Source organism: Amphiprion ocellaris, chromosome 2 (genome assembly GCF_022539595.1).
Source record: "Amphiprion ocellaris isolate individual 3 ecotype Okinawa chromosome 2, ASM2253959v1, whole genome shotgun sequence".
Classification (NCBI taxonomy): domain Eukaryota; kingdom Metazoa; phylum Chordata; class Actinopteri; family Pomacentridae; genus Amphiprion; species Amphiprion ocellaris.
In genome coordinates, this window is record NC_072767.1 from 15098754 (window position 1) to 15120623 (window position 21870).

Genomic DNA, 21870 nt, shown 5'->3' on the forward strand with positions numbered 1-21870 from the left:
CAGCTGTCAGTAGGGTTATCAGTAGAGCTACGATGGTAGGACACTGTATAATTTATCAATCAGGAACACAGTATGTGTCTAGTGCTGAACAGAGAAAGATGCCAGGCAAATGTTTCCCTGTAACCATCAAACTAGGGGCCCTTAATGGCCATTTTGAGTCTAAGATTGACACGTGACCTGCCAGTGTCTTTTGAACACAAGTTTTCATTGCAGTGAAAAGCAAATGCATTATTTTGTGTGTATGTGTCATTAATTGGAATGTAACATCAGCCTTCTGTTGGAGGGAATGCAGCCATTTACTGTGGTTTTAAATCAGACTACTCTTTGGTGAACAGAGAAACAACCTGTATCATCGGAAAGATTAAGTTTAGCTCTTCATTTTTTCTATTATTTACTAAAGTCCGGTTCCACTCTTACTTGTGATACTAACATTTGAATGCATAAACACAAATTGTAGGCATGATTGCATTGCGTACATATTAACATATCCATGCAATGAAGAGTTCGGGAGTAATTCAGATCTGAGCAATGGCTGTGGAGATGTACACAGAGCTTTATGCAGATTGTAACTGTGATTACATTTGATGTAAATTCAAGAATATTTGTTTTTGCTGACACCTGGTTGCACAGACAAGCAACCAGCATTGTTGGAAAGGTCAATTCTTGTAGCTGCTGCACCTCGTTGCAATAAATACTTTAAGAGCAATTCAACCAGAAAAAGAGATGTGAATTTGGATGCAAAGTGTGTCTGTTGAGCTGTGAGAATTAATCTTGAGGAATTTTGTCAAAAGTTTGAATCAAACCTGCCTGTAGCCAACAAACAAATATGTTTAGCTACTAAGAGACATAGTGGAGCAGAAGTGTCTTGTGTTTAAACTAACTTCTGCAAAGAAAGAAATACATTTAACCAATTTAAATACAGTATTTCCACTGTCATATCTGTGCAGCAAATGCAGAACTTAAGAAACTTGATGATCTTATGAAGCTTATCTTCACATTAACAGAAGAAACGGGAAAAAGGAATCCTGTGATTTCAAGAAAAGCTTGGCAACCACCTCTGTAACCCGACAGTTTTCTGACACAAATCTGTGAAGTAAGAAAGAACCTGCCTCACTGAAGACATTTTCTCTGGATAATTTCACTTTAAAGCACTGTCGAAATATTGAAATGACTGCCACTGGATCTTGGCTTGAACATTTGGTGAGGTCTTCAAATGTGTTCACTCTTAATGGTCCATTCATTAAAAACGGTAAGAAAAAAAAAGCTGTCTTTTATTAGTCCATATGGAGGTTCTGGTCTTTAAAAAGTTCTAATTCTCTCAACCAAGGGCTTTAAAATATGTTTTAATAATGATATCCTGCTTTTGAAGCAAGCCAAGGTTGCCCATTGAGGGTCTATCCATGGGTTGTAAACTGCATACAGTAATTGGTAGTAAGTGGGAAGTACTTGGCAAGTACTGACCACTGTAGAGTGCGGTTTTCTTAATTTGTTCCAACATGAATTCCCAGAAGGGAGAATGAGTGCAATTACCATCTCAAAAACATCAGCACAAAAAACAACAGTGAGTCAGAGTCAGGTAAAGATCCCATGATATTCTGCTCACATCGTTCTGTGTTTTATTTAAACAAGAGTCTCATGTCAGCCGGTGCATTAGAGGTAATGTCTGATAGTTCAAATACAGTGAAATACAGTGTCTGCAGGGGTATATATGGAATCAATTTGGAGATTAAATCCACAAAGATGAAATAATTGGCTGCACTTTTATAAATGAGCTGAATCTGCTGATTGTAGAGCTGCATTAAAATGCCCCATACTGCCCATGATTTTGGTAATTCTTTAGTCAGAAATCAAATCACGGTCACTTGCCCTATTTTGAAAAATACGATAATTACATTCATCCATTGAAAATAATTAGAAGAAGGATGTCATAAAATGGCTGTAATTATACACTCCCAGTCAAAAGTTTGGACACACCTCCTCATTCAATACTTTTTGTTTAGACTAATACTGAAGATGAACACTTTTTTTTGTTTACAACATAATTCCATATTTATTCTTTTATAGTTTTGATGTCTTCAGTTTCAATCTACAATGTAGAAAATAATCAAATAAAAACCACTGAATAAGGAGGTGTGTCCAAACTTTTGACTAGTAGTGTATGTGGGAAAATTCCAGCAATGGGGGGGGGGGAATTTAAAACTTGTACAAAATTTCTGAGTCTCATTGTGTCTGACAGAAGCCCAGAAAGAAGCAGGCTTTTACCTTGATGGCAGTGGAGGCGATCTGGATGTGGTGCAGCTTGTGCAGGGTGCTCTCCCTGTCGATGAAGTAGGAGGCAGCCAGCTGGTGCAGAGCTTCCAGAGTCACAGCTGTGCCATTGGATTCGCTCACTTCAGACGTCCGACTCAACTTCCGCTTGTCCACAAAGATCATTAACGACTCCTCGCCTAGGAACACAGACCCACAACGACACGTACACAAGCTTAATGACTCATCCCCTGCGAACACACACATACCGTGTTCCAACGTTCTCAGCGGGGCGGTGGTAAATATTAACCCGTGAACACCTGCTCATTATATCATCACGTAAACAGGGAAAAAATTCCTTCTGAAGGTGGAAAGCCGCCGAGAAACCAAACAGCCCCCTGTTAATTTTATACTATAGTCAGACTTGGTGATAAATCTGCACCTATAATGCAGAAAATTTAGATGGTTTGTAGAACAAGTCTTTCAATAAAAAGAGGGACGAGGCTTTCAGAGGACAGTGTATTGACACATGCGCGAGGGGAAGATCGATTGAAATTCCTTTCTAACAAGATTAGGTTTTATGGACAATGTGGCTTTCTTCTGGAGAGACAGTGGAACCAACATGCACTACATTACCACTGTAGATAGATAAAAGGTTAGCACTCTTCACCATCATGCTGCTGCGGCATCTCAATTTACACAATTATGTCTGTTGTACAAAACAGAAATGCGGGGGATTTTTCTTCGGATGTGTTTCCAATACAAGTTACAGGAACAATAAAGCATGCGTTTCTTGATCACGCTGCAATGAGCTTCTTCATTTTGTCTTTTTTCAAGATATTGACACGCTTTTGACAATATCCTTTGGAAAGACTTTTAATTGTTATCTTGTAAAATTACTGTACTGTTTTTCAAATTTAATAGGTAGAATATTATTATTGTTAATTCTGAAACAAATCTGTGTTTGAAATGCTACATAAAGCACCTTCAAACCATTCTGCACCTTCCTCTAATAAAAACTACTAATATATTCTTCAACCTTCATTCTACCAACATAGTTACCACACAGGGACTCTTGACTGACGTCCCTGAGGGCCGCAATAATAAATGACTGTAAGAATAATCATCATGGCCATTTGTTAACTTATTTCTTCTCTAAACATTATTATGCGACACTCTGCGTATGTTTGTCTGTCTGTGTGTTTGCAACATTACTCAAAAACCAACCAATGGATTTGCATGAAATTTTCAGGGAAGGTAAGAAATGACACAAGGATGAAGTGATTAGATTTTGGCAGTGATGCGGCTTATACTTTGGATTCATGGGTTTGTTAAAGATTTCGATATCATTATGAGATACCGACATGGCGTCACTGTAACTATGACAACATGTGAACACTACGTCAGCTGCCTGCTGATGATCACATGATTGTGATCCTACTAAAAATGAGGACTTATCGGGACTTATCTGTTGACAACTGATTAAATTGTGGGGGTGTTGACAAGTCTACATATTTAGGTCACGCAATTCGGTATCCATATATAATGTAAACATTCAGAACACATGCCTGTGCTCAGCGTGAGGTCATTTTATTTGTGGATACATCTATATTAAATGGCCACAATCCATGTTGCAGTGATTTCTGCTAATCAATAACTAATAAACAATTGCTGCTTTTCTAGAAAAAAAAAAAAAAAAAACTGCATTTCTGACAATGCCATACGGGGAATGAACAACCTTGGAGGAGTACTGTGCTCTCCGAGTGCTTTTTCTAGTTAGTAATGCCATTACTAACTAGAAAATGTGAGACATGAATATACAGAAAAACAATGACTGAAGTCATTAGGGCCACAAAATGTTGGACAAAGTCATGCAAAACTGAAACAATAGAATAAAGCACCTAAGATATATGGCAGAAAGCATAGCTGTGGAATCGGGAAATATCACAACCATAATGATGATCATATAGAAATGGGAAAAAAGTGCTCAAATATATCAATATTTCATTTACTCAAATGTCCTCATGCAGCAGCCTACTTAGAGGCAAATGAAAAAAAAAATATCTGCGCAAGGCCAACATTATGAAATTATAGACAATCCATGACATATTGAACTGAAACACAAGAATATGAAAATGAGTGAACAAACTAGTAAAGATATCACTTTACTAGTTAAAGATCTGTCTTTACAACGTGTGTGTACATGTGTATGTACAAATATGTAATTAGCATAATTACAAAGCTTCCAGCCTTTTTGTGTTGTGACATTAACATATCAATACAATGAAGTTCATGCATAGTTCAAACCAGCATAATGAATGTATAGATGGATGTAGAGCTGTAGTCAGATTGTAATTATGGTGAAATCTGATGTAAATTCAAGATTATGTTTTCTAGTCGACACCAACTAGCAATGTTGGTCAAACCATCCGGTTCCATGTGGTAGGTGCTACATCGCGGTGCAATAGAACAGAAACTGAACTGAGAAGAGGAGAAGTGAAGAAAGTGCTTCTGTTGGACTTTGAGGGTGAAGGTGAAAGTCACCATGTGGAGTTTTCTGGTAGCAACATGTTGCAGTTTTTATGAATGTGTCACTGTTTTGTTTGTCTAGTGCATGCACAGATGCACATGTGTGATCCTACCACAGGTTTCACACTGGTGGCAGTAATGCACCATGAATACCAGCAAAGTTAGTGAAGAAGACTGTCAGGAAACAGACAAAAACAAGACAGGAAAAGACTTTAAAATACTCCTTAAAAATTAGCTTTTCAGATGTTTTATGAGGAAAGATATGAATTTGTTATAGGTTGCAAGACTGCACCTGAGGATTTTTGAGTAACACTGAATATAAACATTTTTCTTGGTATGTATATATATATATATATATATATATATATATATATATATATATATATATATATATAGTTTTTTTCAGTGTTTCAGTGTTATTTATTTATTTTCTTTTTGCTTTATTTTGTGTTCAAACTCAGCAGGACATCTCTAACTCAGGCTAAGTGGAATACTGAAGGTTATTTTTTTCTAGGCAACTTTTGGCAGCTGTATTTCTTTCCTTTTGTTTACAACAGATAATGTGCAAGACTGTCTTCCCAATCTATTTGAATACTGTTGATATGCATCATGGCTTTGAGAGTTTATGCACTAGAGACAAAAGATGAAAAGAGCCAGCAGATGAGCTGAGAGGAGATTGTGCACCAGATAGCCGCTGGAGCTTTGCAGTGCATTTCAGCACCCTAGCTAACTTAGATCTATTGTTCTGGAAACAGAAGATCCACTGGCATCCTTGTCAAACAACTACAAAGACAGATTTTACATGTTCAGTCAGAGAATATGAGCTGAAACAACCACAAACAATCCCACATTCACAGCTCAGCCAATATTTAGTTAAATATTTAGTTGTGTGAGCACAAGGCAAGGAGCTTCATTAAATATGTTGACTGAAAACCCCATTTCTGCTTTACACTTAATTTTAACGTATTACATTGTATGGCAAGTCACTGAGGTTCTAAATCAGCAGAGATGGGCAGGCAGAGAATGCAGGGAGAGGAGACTATGACTGTATATGTAAATCAGGCTTCTGCAGGAACAGGAGCCAAGATTCTCAATTTAAATCCAAAAATAAAAGTCCCTTTGTCCCTTTGTTATTCTGTTTCTGGAAAGCATCACCTTTTTGTGACCTTTTTTGGGTTTTTTTTTGCAGTTTAATGTTGCATGACTTTGACATTTGAATAGATCTGGGAGAAATTCCGAGTTGGCAAGAGAAGTGAAAATGCTCCAAAGTCTCAAAAACAGTAAAAACCCAGTGAGTGTTTCAGGCAATTAGCAAGTACATTTTGTACTTGCTAATTGCATTTCACTCACTATTGGATTTACTCTGCTTTTTCAACACTGACAGAGTTTTTAAGGTCATAAAAAAATAATTCCTAGAAGACGCCCTGTTGAGGAATAGCATAATGTGTTTGTCATGGGTACAGGACCTAGATTCCTAAAACCTCATCTTTAAGCACCCTGTTTCTCCTTGTTTGAGGGAAGGTCAATAACAGCAAGCAAGTCCACAGCACATGTACTTTATTTACCTCCCAGTGTAGCAGAGAGCAGGAAGTGGGTTCCGTATTTCCTGATGATGTTGTCAGTGATGGCGCTAAGACTGGGCCTCCTGCCCAGGTGCCTAATGGTCTGGAGGAACTCCGGGTCCAGTGGCAAGGAAAAGCCATTGTTCTCTTGTCTCTCCAGGGCCAAGCTGTTCACCTTCCAACGGCCAAACTCCCTGGAATGTCACACAAACACATGCTCAGAGTGAAAAACAATGCACAGTGCATGGATGCTGCATGCAGGCTAATTGGAGAAAGGTGCAACTGAAGCCAAATGTTATATGGACACATGCACAGTTTGTCCAATGGCAGGGATCTGGGAGCTCTTTTGAGACGTTTCTGTACACAATGAATAGACCAAGTCCCCTGATGCTAATCTGAACAGTAGTTTTCTATTCTATTATTGTCATTTCAAAGCAGAGAACACGGCTTGCACTTCGTGATGAGGCTCGCAATGAAAATTGTTCCATATGTTGTATGCATGACCTCTGAGTGGATCCTGTGTTCCACTCCTTAAAAAATGAATGGTCTCATGCTGGTTCTACCTCCGGCTCAGAGAATTGCTTTGCACCATAGTGAAAAACATTGTGTTTCTCGACCGATTTTAAATAATAGCGCAATCTTTTCTCATCTCAAGTCACTTGCTGAGGTGCTGCGGTTGGACGGCCTATAATCATGGATGGTGTCTTGCTGCTTTCAGGGCCTGTTCTGGAGAGAACAGGCTTCATCTGTAGTCGTCTGATATTCAGCCTGGCCTTGGAGCATGCCAGCTGCCTTTATCTACCAAGTGCAGACTGAGTGCTGCTGCTTGATGCGTAGATTAGCTCTATTGAAATACAGCTGGTAGTAATCATAGTTCTCCCCCAACCTAGCAGGGGAGAAATCGAAGACCTTTCAGTCATTTTTGGGTAGCTAACTTGTCTTTTGAGAAAAGGATTACAAATAAAATCTTACATATATTTAAATGTATGCTGGCTTTGCAAAGCTGCAGAAGGTAAGATTTTCATGTAAAAAGTCGAGTGGTTGCAACACAAAACATAGCTTTTCATAGACATATTGAGTAATATATTGCACAACTGCCTTTCTTCTGAATGAACCAGCAAAGAGTTGGGAAAGAATGTGAAGTTACAAATAAATGAACGAAAATTAGAAACCTCTCTGGCTGACTGAGCTTCTCCAGCCTCACCCGCTATACAGCAACAAAGACATTTAAAGAAGGTTGCAAATGATTATGTGATGAGGTGCCATCTTTCTACTGGTGTTGTGACAAAAAAAAAAAAACTGAATATAAAAATTAAATACAATGGAATGTCTGTTGGTTGTGATTAGAATTCATCGTAGCTGCTTTTACACCTAGATGCTAAATGAACACAGAATGACATGAGCATCTGGGTTGTAAATAATCAGAGCCATCACTCAGACAACCCCACAACATCTGACAAGAAACAGTGCATTGCTTAGTTATGATTTGATTACTGCTGTTTTACAGACAATGCACAAAGAATCTATTCATCATCGCAGCACTCAGTTTTCTCAAGCATTTTATCCGTTTTTATTATCGTGAGTTGTAAAGATGCAATCTGGAAGACGCTGTAACAAAACAGACTTACTGGACCAACTGGCAGCTGCTTCCCATCAGTACTTCTGCAATTTACTTCTGCATTTTATTCAACAACTTCTACAAAATTTTAGCTGTTGAATTTGTACATGAAGTATGCTTGCAGCTGAAAATGGCTACCCTGGTGACCATCATTTGCATCTCCACGGTTTGAGTTCTGCCAGCAGGAGACCTTTATTACATGCTCCACTCTGTCTCTGTCCTCTCATTTTCTGTTTGCTTTATAATGAAGGCACAAAATTTCCCAAAAGACCAACTGACAGTTTCTGCTCTGTTGACTAAACTACAGAGGCTGGTGTTTGTCAATGCGAGAATATTCTATAAAACAGATAAATCCATATTTCTATCAAAAAAGCAATCCATCAGACAGACACCTGTGACATATAGCATGACACTGACATGCTAATGGCAACTGACGCTTACAATAACATGAAGAGAAAACACCATTGGGGTTTTCTGATTTTGTCTGTCTGAGTTAAAGTCCAAAATATATGTTCCTTTTAGCTCCAAATTGGTCTCCACCTACTCCTGGTAAAATATAAAATGCTTGCTGGTGGTTGCTAAATTAGTCCGTCTAACATTTGTTGCTGAAGAGATAGCATCCAGAGGATTTATCATAGCTTGTTTGCTGAAAACAGCTTGTTGCTGCTGCCCGACAGGGTTGATGAGGGCACTGAGACTGAGCTGCATAGCAAATGTGCAATAAAGAAAGTAAAACAACTAGATAAAAGATGCTGAAAAGCTCCACTGAGTGTCATTGGGTAATATTTCTATGTGAGTTGATTATTGAAGGTTAAATAAGCCTTCTCTGGTTGTACCTTGATTTGTAAGGTTTTTTTTTTTTTTTTTTTTTTTTTTTTATTCATTTGGATATGAATACAAAATATCTCTCAAGAGCAGAGAACTGCACATAGTCATACTGTGGTTTCTTCACATTTTTAGAGAATAGTACTGACAACCATCACCTGCTTGGAATGCCAACTCATGTAGTTTCTAAGAAGTACAATCACTCAAACTTTTAAAAGAATTTAAATAGTTTTCTTTGAACGCTGTTTTACTGCTTGGATTGTCTTTTACAAAGGACAGATGCAAATGGACACTAATGGAGTGTGTTTTTTTTTCTCTAACGTAGTTCTAGCACTACAGACACAAACCAGCTCCCACATGCAAAGACACAGGCCCATGCACATGCCGTCACACACCCTGCAGCTGCAAATATCTACACAAAGCTGCCCTCGCTGCAACAACTTTGCGATCGGCCAGAATCTCACACGTCACCTAGGGGTGCGGGTGTGCTGCCAATCAATTTCTCACCAATAACAACGGCCCCCTGAGAAAAATACAAAACAGAAGACAGCTCATTAAGGCCTGTTTCATGTCGGTGTTTCTCTGTAACGAGCAGCCATTAGTGGTTCTTTCCATCCACTGGGGCCGGCTGAAGAACAGAACAGCGACGAGAGAAAGAGGGAGAGCTTAGCTGTGATCGACACTCTGCCTTGCTGTGCTGCTCGCTGATGGACATTTATGAATGGCGTCACAACTAAAGCTGCATTATAGAGCGCACACACACACATCTGTTGGGGAAGACTTCAGTTCGACCTCACTTTTTGCACGTCACGCACATACATGCATGAGAAGGTCCTGAACTTTATGGCAGACTGCAGGTTTATTTCACCCTTAACTCTTCAGTGTGAGAAGCTGAGAGACTGGAATAGCCTATCGCACACACACACACGCACACACACACACACACACACACACACACACACACACACACACACACACACACACACTACCAGCAGGTTTATTTCACCCGCAGCTCTTTTCAGCAGGGGGCTCCCTGCACATTTACCTGTCAGCCCCCCTCTGAGCGAGCCCGAACGCTGCATGCACCAATAGATGAAGAGCTGCCAGAGCTGCAGGGGTCATGATCAGAGCAGGGGAGTTGCAGCCCGCTACCTGCCCATCACAGTGCAGGTGTCTCAGATCCATCACAGAGTACAGGCAGCCCGAGGGCACTTCTCAGTGCCCAACATAACAAATCAGGGAATCAACTCAGTGAATAACCTGCTGATGTAGCTGAAACATGCTACTGAGCATAGCAATTCAGACTTCAGTCAATTCAGCGTGTCACTGAGCAGACTACGGGTGAGTCTCCTTCTTCTAATCCCCCCCTGAGGTATATTAGAGTGGAAATTACTGTAAGAGAATGGAATGTTTCAAACATGCATACAAAACAGTGTATTTTAAAAACAAGAGGCATTGAGTTGATTAAAAAAACAAAAAACAAAACTTAACAGCAGCAGTGTGACAATCAAAAAGTACCTTTAAGCACAAAGGAGGCTTTTTGAGTGAAACATTTTCAATCACTTCTGTCCCAACACAAAAACTGCTTTTTCATTTGCCTTTTAAACAGACACCATCTCTACCAACGCTGTTACTTTTTACTCCACCAAGAAATGCGGCAGAGTTATGTGACGATCGGCGTACGTTTGTCTGTCTGTCAGTTTGTCTGTCTGTTAGCAACTTTACTCAAAAATGGACTAACAGATTTGGATGAAATTTTCAGGGAAGGTCAGAAATGACACAAGGGCAAAATGATTAGATTTTGGCAGTGATGTGGCTTATAGTCTGGATCCACAAATTTGCTAAAGATTTCTGTATTATTGTGGGATAGCAGCATGGCATCACTGTAACTATGACAACAAGTGAACACTACATCAGCTGCCTGCTGACGATCACATGATTGTGATTCTACTACAAATCCACCACTGCGGACTTATCGGACTTATCCATCGGAAATGATACAAGGAACAATGGATTAAACTGTGGGGGTGTGTCTGAGTCCCATCAATTCCTGCCGCCCACTATATATTTAGGTCATGAGATTCAGTATCCGTCCATAACATACACATGCATAGCATATATCTGTGCTCAGCGCAAGGTCATTTTTTATTAAAGATTTCATCCATCGGAAACGATACAACGACTGAGCAGCCTAGGCAGTGTTGTGCTCTCTGAGTGCTTTTCCTGTTTAAATTTATTTCACAGTTTTTTCTTAAATTCTTCATGTTTTCATTGCATTCCACTAAATATATAGAATTCTATCAGCACTTTCCACTGTAACTGCATTATGTTTCACGTTGTATATCACCCGAGTCATTACTGTGCAGTAGCTCTATTGTTTAAATCTGCCTCAATGTCATTCTCTGTACCAAAGGGAGTATCTATAAATCTGGCGTTTAAGCCACAGGTTGAAATCATGACCTGTTTTTAAACTACCTACACTGTGACAGCTTCATAATGCCATGTCCTTCATCATGCAGACAGTTTGAAATATTTTCAAAGAGAGCTGCACGTGCGTTTAGTTGCTGGCCTTCATTAGCCTGAGCACCTCTGTGCCCCCATTTACAAACTGTGCACACATGAGTCATATGTGACTAGCAACGTGTGAGAACATCATGTAATTGATGAATAACACAAACCTCTGCTCCTCGATTACATGGAGTGCTTCTGCATAAAATCATGGCCCTAATGACACTTAATAATTTACCCTCTACCATTTATACGGATTCACGCATTTTCAAAACAGCAAAAAGATTTATTAAATAGGATTCTGTTTTCAATGTATTTAAATTTTCTCAGCTAGTTAATTAGACTGGAATGACTAAGCCTGATATTTCTATGGCCCTTCTGGTGTTTCTCTCATGCAGATTGTGTTGAGTGACAATGTATTTTCATAAGAACACCTGAATGGCACAGAGAAAGAAATAAGAGAAAGAAAGGAAGCAAAAATGACTCAACATGTCTTCGCAGGTGTTCTGGCTATTTGCATTCATACACTGTTTCCAACAGTGAGCTGATTACTGTTAGAAACAGTTTTCTTCCATTTCTCATTTCTTCACTGTTTTAGTCAGACCGTGTATAATGGCTTTGCAGCAGTTAGGTCCAGATCATTGCTCTATATACCAAAAGTCTGAATATAAGCTATTTTTTGGGGAAAAAAGGGCAATATTTAAACACGAGAAGAAAAAGTGTATTGCAATTCAGGCATTTTTTTTTTCTTTTTAATATATTGTAAATAATTTAATACTCATTTTGAGTCATGCCGGTGGTCTAAAGGTGAGAACATCTATTCAGTGGCTTACTTTAATTGCCTCAGAAAATTGTGATTTCACCTCTGACTTCATGTAGCATTGAACCTCTATTTAAATTTCCTATTTGTCTTTCATTGCACGAGTTCTGTTACATATCGTGAGCTCCAAAATCTTGTCTCCCCATTTGAGATTAGTCTGTTTATACATTTTCCTAATTTATTTTGCTTCATTTTTGTTTAAAAAGGAAGTCTAATTGCTGGTTGGATCCTTTTCACTGGCATGATATTTCAAGCAGAGAAAATACACCGTTTTTGTACAATTAATACTCAGGACCAGGGTTTGCATTACCTTTGTAGTTATGTTTAGACAGTAAAAGCTCTTTGGTTGAGTTTTGGGAAATATTTCAGTTAAGTATCACAGTTAATTTGTGCTGCTTGGTGCTTGGGGTCATACTTAGGCAAAGCTAAGCCAAGTGCTGTGAGTACCAAAACATGACCATGAAGAACTGCTTAATAGGGTTTAGTTGCAGAAGCAAATCCCTCTGACATGGCAGGTTTGTATTGCAAGAGCAGATATTGTGAGGAAAGTAAATGAAACAAGTTTTGAATTTATAATTGAAATTATATACACCATTTTGAGAAGAGAATTGTACTACCAGTATTTCCACATTACGACTGATACCTGGGCACCATTACATTTTATTAAAAATGTATGAATACATTTAGGACTTGGGGTTGGAAAACTTACCATGTCAAGATTAATTTTTAAGTCTTTAAAGTTTGAATAGATACACTGCCATTCAAAAGTTTGGGGTCACTTAGAAATGTCCTTGTTTTTGAACGAAAAGCAGTTTTTTTTCAATGAAGATAACATTAACTTAATCAGAAATCCAGTCTAGACATTGTTAATGTGGTAAATGACTATTCTAGCTGGAAACAGCTGATTTTTAATAGAATATCTACATAGAGGTACAGAGGAACATTTCCAGCAACCATCACTCCTGTGTTCTAATGCTACATTGTGTTAGCTAATGATGTTGAAAGGCTAATTGGTGATTAGAAGACCCTTGTTCAATTATGTTAGCACATGAATAGAAGCGTGAGTTTTCATGGAAAACGTGAAATTGCCTGCCTGGGTGACCCCAAACTTTTAAATGGTAGTGTATTTGAAATAAACACTCGAGGAGGATTTTAATTAAATTAAAACAAGGCAAGAAACAAAAGAACATCTTTATGCGTAAAGGTAATAATTCCCATTTCTCTATTTGAATCCAAAAAGAAAGAAAGAAGAAAAAAAAACAACTTGCAAACAACATCTACCTTACAATGATGGGCAAACATTGGCTTATCATCAATAAGGACTAAGTGAGAACATATTGTTGTGTTTTGTAGCTGGGTTACCCCAGATACCAAAATAACCCACTGTGCAAAACAGTTGCTTGATGTAGACTCAAAGTTATTTCAAGGACCTCCCCAAAGAGAATAGTGCAAAATGCTAGAAAAGTCCTTCATGCTTCATTCAGTAAGATAAACTGAATTACATTTATTTGGAAGACCTTGTAAGCAAACCTCACCCGCTCAGCTGTTTTCAACACTACACATTTTTCCTTCTTTGGTGCAGTTTGCTTATTTTCCCTCCTCTTCATTTAATCTAATGTGACATTGATCCTTCTCAATATGCATGGATCATTAGCAACAGGAGGATGATTTTAGAAATTAAGAATTACAAACAAAGAGGCTTTTCTTTAGAGTGACATCAAAAGGAATTCTACACATGCCAGTTTGGATAGTGGGAATTATCCTGAAAGGCACCTTCATAGTGGTACTCATCAACTTTGTTAATTGAGCTGCTGATGATCCAGTCTTAACAAGAGAGTTGGAGAGTGAAATGAGAGTGGGAGTAAGACAGGAGAGAAGAAGATAGACTCTAGCTGCATGTTTTAGTCATCGACCCGCCACAGAGACAAACTAAGACACAAAGCAAGATCAAGATGGAAAAAAGAGAGTGTAATGATGTAGTTGATAGCTACTGGTTGTGAACGTTTCACAGTTTATCCAACAACATCAAACAAACATCAGTCCATTAATTTGTGAAAATCCCATTAAACCGTCTGAGAAGTCCTTTAAACAAAGCAGCGTGCTTCCTGCTATTTTGATTTTCCATGCCTTTGATGCTACTAAATGTTTCTCAAGTACGAATTTTAAACACTGTGACAATGTGACCATTTTCATTGACATCTAGAAGCTCCTGTAGAGGATAAACCTTTTTTTCACAGCAGACACCTTGACTTGTCACAACAGGAAAAGACCCACGATATTAATGAGGGCTGCATTCCACTTAGGTGAGGTCCTGTGTCTGTCCATGCTGCTTCAATGTCATGGCTTATTGCGGCAATGGAACTGACCCATAATTAACACACGTTTTCCATACTGTGACAAGCCAAAATCTATGCTGTGAAACTTTATTTTAAGATTAATTGGACTGAAGATACATTCGATTTAAGAATCAGGAATCTTTGTCATGGTTTTCACACAGTGAAATTTCAATTGGTGACTCCCTGCTCTAGGTAAAAAATAAAAAAAGGTACACTATGTACAAATAATTTAAAAAAAAGATCTAAATATGTAAACAGAATTAGTGCAAATGAGCAGTGAGATGGGTGGTAAAGTACAGTCCAGTGTAAGACTCAGTTCTTTACTGCACATAGTGTGTATGTTTGTGTGCAGGGGGGAAATGGATTAGGCAGCTCTGGGATAAAAACTGTTTTTCAATCTGGAAGTTAGAGTTTTTATGTTTCTGTACCCTTTCCCCAAGGGAAGCGGAACAAAAAGTCCACTTCCCGGGTGGGTGGCGTCGATGGCGAAACGAAATCAACCAAGGCCTACCTTGGGCCAAGATTACACTACTGGAGTTTCAGGTCCATGTCTTTGCCAGTCAGAGGAGAAATCTGGTCATGGATCTTTGTCCGAAATCTTCTGCCCAGATTCTTTGCTAATGAGAGTGGATTACACATCCAGTCTTTAACATCTGTAAGTCTGCGAGAAGTTCAGGTGTTAAAGTCAGGATGGGTACAATTATCGCAGTATTTCCAGAGCAGTGGACACAATTGTCAAGCAGCACTAAACTAGGGCTGAAATGATTCCTCGAGTAATTCAATTACTAAAATGCCTCGAGGCAAAATGATCTGCCTCGAGGCTTCGTTTAATCCCCTATGTACTAGACTATACATGCACGATACAGCGCGCATGTCCACCCACAGCATGCTCACTTCCGCTCTTGATGCTGTAGCGTGTATGCCGAGCGTGGAATGCAAAATGGAGACGGATACATCCAATTACTCGATAATTAACAGAATAATTGGTAGAATACTTCATTATTAAAATAATCGATAGCTGCAGCCCTACACTAAGCATTCTAGCCCTTCCGGCACACATTAGCTACAGATATAAAAAAAAAATATTGTTAAAACCTCCCCTCCAAATTGTAATGAATGGAACTCTCCAACCACTCTCTCATCTAGACTTGTTTTGCTTTCTTCTTTGCATGACAAGAAGTTGTTGCGCCGCAGTCTCCATTTTGTTTACATCTGCTTCCCCAAGAGATTACGTTGTGAACTGCTCCCTGACTGCTGTAGTGTGAGTGCTGTGCCATTATTAGTATTTTTAAATCGTGCAGTGTATGCATGTCTGAGACTAGAGAGAAGAATATCTGCAGAGTTTCATATCATGTCATGATGCAACCAGGCTTCAAAATCTGTTAGGATTTTAAAGCTCCTGTACTGTGAGCCCAGCTTTACTGGACATCTCTTTCACATTCCACAGTATTTTGCTGTCAAACTAACTTCCCACAGGCAGTATAACTACATGGATTAGACTAACTAGATTTCTTTGCCACGGTGAGCATGATGAAAACAGAAAGGGGGACCAGGATCCAGACACAAAGCAGACTGGCAGGATCAGTTCAGTGCTTTTATTAAACCAAACATAAAGAGATGTAGCGCCGGTGCAGGTGGAAGAAATCTGTGCTTACCCAATGGTAAGAACACAACAACATAAGAAACGTGAGTGACAAAGTGGGATAGCAGGTATACACAATGAGAGCTGAATGAAAAATGGAAAAGGAGTTTTTTGAGTCCTTCCCAATGTCACTGACTGCTTTGCTCATAGGGAATCAGAAGGCATCTTTGGTTTGATGGGTTCTCTGATCCTTGTTTAACATTCTTAAGGTCTTTACCTTACTATGTGAAGTGCTGTGATATGGCATATATTGTGAATTGGTGCTACATAAATAAAACTAAACTGGACAAAACACGTAATGTGGGAATCGGGTCTATGTCATTAGGGAGTGCGCTCCAGTTGGGCAGGTGGGTGTGGAGAGTCAGATGACCAGGAACCAGGAAGAATCCCAGAGGGCATCTGGTGGACAGATGGAGAGTGGAAGAAGATGGGGTGAAACGGTGAAAACAAACAAGGCTGAAATAAGAATTGTGACATTTTGCTTCTTTTTCCATTTTAGCATCATAGATAAACTATTCAAGAATAATACTGAGCAGCTGGACTGGAGAGAACTTAAGTCAGATGAAGGAAGACTGAAGTAAGTCATTATCATTCTTTATTCAGGAGGATCTGGCAGCCTTACAATGACAACAGCACTCAAGATATTCTTAGACCTGTGCAAGACCGAAGGATACACTACATAAAGTTGTCTTTCTTTGGACTTCAAATTTTCAAAATGAATTGAAGATATGTGAATGCAATGCGTTAATCAGTGAGCTGCAAAAGTATCGATATCCTTCTTTCTTCTTTTTCTTTTTTAACCTCTTGGCAGAACAAGAAAAAAGCTTATTTTGCTTGCAGTCGAGTTGATCTTGTGAACCATGAGCTATTTTCAACAAAATTTCATTCCCTGTAAAAGGTAAAAGCTTGTACACTGATCATTGTAAGGGTTAGTCATATGTATGATGTTGGATCAATCCTGATCTTCTTCCTATTTACATGAATCTCACCATAAAATGCTGGAAGTGGAGACATCTTTTCATAATTGTGTTGGAGAGATTGTCTGAAATCTGACAACGTCTGAATCATAGTAGTGGGATAGTGTTGGACTTAGCATTTTGAAGAAAAAATGTGTTTAGTGATAAATGTAATTGTTTCATTCACTGCTTACATACTCTACCCAACTTGCAGAGGTGGTAAACCAGGCCAATGCTTGACCACACCTCAATCAATTTAATTCAGTTTTAATTTTATAGAATAAATTCACAGCATACTGTATGGCATTTCAAGGCACTAAACATAGTAAGGTGAAACCTTGCAAAATGTATACAGAGAAACCCAGCAAAAGCAAAGATTCATTTGGATTCCCTTTGAGCAAGCACATTAAAAAAAAAAAAAAAAAAAAAAAAAAAAAACACTCTCTAGGAAGGACGTGTCCTCAAAAAGAAGGACTGCCAATGGTCACTTTGCCTTGAGCCCCCCAAGGTGAAGAATCCTCACTGCCTACTTGTGCTCAGGCGAATTACTCTTACCTTTTGATCACAACTGTTGAATCATTTCGACACGAAGAAAAATGCATTATGTTGTGTTTATTTTTCATACAAAGTGGGATGCAATTGCATTCTTGAATCAGTTTCTGCACGATGCTGGAGACGTAGCGCAGAAAGTAGCTACGTCTTCAAAACCAAATCACATGACAACATTGATTCCATTGTGTAAGGTTCTGCTGTTTGGTTTGTTATGTGGAATGCTTTGGAAAAACCTGATTTATTCAACTAAGAAGTCGGTATGTGAAAATAGGTGGAAAACTTAGGAAAGATATTAGTTTACAGAATGTGTGATGTATTTCTGTATGTACAATTACACTACCTTTCAAAAGTTTATGGTCACTTATAAATGTCCTTATTTCTGAAAGAAAAGCAGTTTTTTGAAATGAAGATAAATTTAAATGAATCAGAAATACAGGCTAGACATTGTTGATGTGGTAAATGACTATTCTAGCTGGAAACAGCTGATTTTTAATGGAACATCTACATAGGGGTACAGAGGAACATTTCCAGCAACCATCACTCCTGTGTTCTAATGCTACATTGTGTTAGCTAATGGTGTTGAAAGACTAATTGATGATTAGAAAACCCTTGTGCAATTATGTTAGAACATGAAAAAAGTGTCAATTTTCATGGAAAACATGAAATTGCCTGGGTAACCCCAAACTTTTGAATGATAGTGTATGTAGCATCACTCGAAAGCTCTAGTTCTGCTTTCTTGTGACATGAGTTCCGTATTTATGTAATGGTGAGTTCAGAAGTAATTCAAACCAGAGTAATGCATGTGGAGATGGATGAACCGCCATATACATGTTGAAACTATGCTTAACTTGTGTTGTAAATTCAAAAAGATTTCTCTAGCCACACTTTGGAACCCTAAGCCCAATCTCAATATTATCTGAAATTCTGTATTTCCCTTTTAAATATATACTAGCACTGTGCAGTATCTACTTTGTAAGTACTTGTGAACAGAGACATATGAATTTAGGCACAGTGTGTCAGAGTCTCAGCGTTAAGCTAAATATTTGCTGGCTGGAGTTATCTAATAAGAACACTAGCCATTTTTTTCAGCCAATTGTCACCAAAAAAGTGAATAATTATATATGCTAAACTATTTCTTTAAAGCATTAAGTGGACTGTAGGGGAAAAATGTTGCACAGTTTCCATTCAGATACTTCCTAGACCCACTCATCTACCCTGATCGCCTCCTAAAGTGGGTTGGGTGTGCTGCTTCTGCCTCTCTTCTCCAAGACAGTTCACATTTATCACACATCCAAACTTAAAAGCATAGACCATTTTGACAAGGCTCATTTTCACTGTCCTCACAAGTAACTGCTGCCATTTTTCTGTCCCCATTTAAAGGAACTACACTAATATTTATATTATGTGAGAACATGTATTAACTGTGCATGCAACTCATTACTGTTGTTGCCAAGTTATTACCACTTTTGTTCAACGATGTTGATGTTCTATGCCGACCAGAAGAACAACAGGCATCTCTGCAGAAATGAGAGGACACAAAGAGGATGCAGAGGAAGTGACGGAGGGAAGAGCTTGATCCAGACAGCAGGGACTGATGGAGAAGCGATAAGTCCTATGTTCGATCATGTGAAACGAACAATGTGAAAGCGCCGAACAAAAAGATGGACAAGCTTACAGCCTCTGTGAGGAATCGAGGGCACTTCCGTAAGTGCACTGGTACGGGAAAATATTCTGGACCCAATCGGCACCATTGATGGCTTTTAGATGATTCAGGCCCGCTGGAATAAAACCGTGAGTGAAACGGTAAGAGGCGGATGGTTTGTTGCTTTTACTCCCGTCGAATGGTGCCACTTTGGTCAAATTGCTGTGAGGGAACATTTCTGTCCACATATAACTGTTAGCTGTGGGAGCCCCTTCCTCATACATACCAGGGGAGTTTTCATATACCATTTCGGCTGTTGTTTACATGCCTCACGCCATTAACCTGTGTGTAACATTATCCATGCAGTTACACCTTTTTACATATTTGAGGAAAAGTCACATAGCAACTTTCATGGAGATATTCTGTAAGTAATTCTGATTCTGATGTAGATTCTGGTATTAGTTTTTTTTTGTTTTTTTTTTAAATTCAGTACTATTATTGTAGGGCCTGGTAGATGTAAATCAAAAAAAAAAAAAAGCGTTGTATGCACTGGTCAAGCATGCTGCTACAGTAGTCCAGGTCACATTATCAGTGGCTCATTCGTAAGCTGCATGGCTACCAGCTGACTAACGGGTTACTGATGCAGTCCTGTATTACTGATAAAGATGTAACATGCGAGTGTTGAGAAGAATCATCTTTGTTGCTCTGATTCTTTGAAAACTCCCTCAAAGAGAGCCCTCTCTGCCAAATACAAAACAGTTTGAGTGGTCACCTCTGACGATATTGTCTCTGACTGAACGGATTACGTGTGTTTATTCCCCAAACAAAACCAAAGAAACACCATCTTTCCTACTTGACACCTTCCTAAAAGAACCGTTTGTATAAAATAGCGACTGTCTTTTTCTTTTTCCTGTTCCTTTGTAGCACGATTTTAACATTTAAATTTTGCCAGCAGAAAAGGAAAACATGGGTTTTTTACCATTTCACCGTATTTTTTCCTACTGAGGTGATTCAAACAGAAGCCAATTTTGTGAAATTGTGAAACTGCACAGTGTGAAAAAAGGAGCAGGTACAATGCTGTAGGGGAGTGAGCTTTGTTAAAAAAGCAATTGCATTATTGATTTGTGGCTTCCATGAATATCACGACGCCTCTGATCAAGGAAAACAAGGGCAGCTCAGAGGGAGCCAGATCATGATTTGCAGGAAGGTTTGCTGACATGAAGACTGCTTATCCCCTTTGTACTGCAATTTGTCATAACACTGTTGACAAGAGACTGCTCTTCACACACAAAACGAGGAATGCCTAGAATCACATTGTCTACATAATGAGGCGTGCGCATGCTGTTAATACACGCTGTGTACACACACTCAACCTCACCAACACAAACATACACACATAAATGGAGCAGATCATACGGAGCCACCAGCTACAGTAAATCCTGCTCTTCACGACAGTTTCCTTCTGTCAACAACAGACCAGTGTAGGCTTTTAAGAATTATCAACACATACTGTAACTCTGTACGATGCAGCTCACATAAAGACATAAGCACACCACACATTGACACATTCAAACAAACACAAGCTCTGTATACTGTGTTGTGGACGGTGTTTGTACATGTTTAACACTTACACTAAAAAAGCTTGGGGCCTTTTCGAAATGTCCTTATTTTTCATTGAAAATCATTTTTTTTCAATGAAGATAACATTAAATGAATCATATATCCAGTCCAGACATTATTAATGTGGTAAATAATTATTCTAGCTGGAAACAACTGATTTTTAATGGAATATCTACATAGAGGTACAGAGGAACATTTCCAGCAACCATCACTCCTGTGTTCTAATGCTACATTGTGTTTTAACTAATGATGTTGAAAGGCTAATTGATGGTTAGAAAACTCTTGCGTAATAATGTTAGCACGTGTGTGAATTTTCATGGAAAACATGAAATTGCCTGGGTGACCCCAAACTTTTGAACGGTACTATACTACCGAAGACTATGCAGAGAGGTTGTAAGTAAACTCAAATTCCAAGCAAAACCAAAATTTATGTTTGGATAAGGAGCTTACAGTGAAGATCCTTTCGCTCTAAACTGGCATATTCACCACATTTAGCAGTAGGTTAGTTGAAATACTGTTTTGCAAAATGTAAAGTGCATTTACATTTTGGCAATACTTTTACATTTATTTTCTCTTCGAAGAAAGTGCAGTATAACTGTGTTTATGACCTTTTTTGATCCATGAGTTGCTGAGTAAAATGCAATCATGTCACACAGCACTGGTCAAAACCACTGTGTTGCATTTGAGGCTTCAAGGGGCAGCTTCACACTGTGATGACTCACAGCAGTTTAAAATTATCGATTGACTTGTAGGTTATAGGACTCCATTGTAGACAAGACATCTTAAAAGGTTTCTTCTTCATTTTTCAGTGAGGTGGTCAAGAACCCAGCAAAAGCTGTTATTGATCATACTTGTGTTCTATGCCATCTTTTTAACATATCCTGCCATTGACACTTAAACTGACATTTTGGCAAACAGACAGAATCCATAGCTTTTATGCTAAGTGTTTACAGGATTTTTGCAAATGCATTTTGGTGTGAAAATTGTGCTGATTCTTAGGGGACAAAATGTTC

General features: G+C 38.7%; 1 protein-coding gene across 2 annotated transcripts in view; it reads right to left on the minus strand.

Moving 5' to 3' along the window:
- brinp3a.1 (bone morphogenetic protein/retinoic acid inducible neural-specific 3a, tandem duplicate 1) overlaps positions 1 to 21870 on the minus strand; it is a 64337-nt gene that overhangs the window by 34956 nt on the left and 7511 nt on the right. For both annotated transcript variants that reach the window (XM_023282603.3, XM_023282602.3), the window contains exons 3-4: positions 6342 to 6532; positions 2263 to 2447 (exon numbers count right to left, since the gene is read on the minus strand). In XM_023282603.3, the coding sequence (XP_023138371.1) occupies positions 2263 to 2447; positions 6342 to 6532 (376 nt within the window). The remainder of the gene's footprint in view (positions 1 to 2262; positions 2448 to 6341; positions 6533 to 21870) is intronic.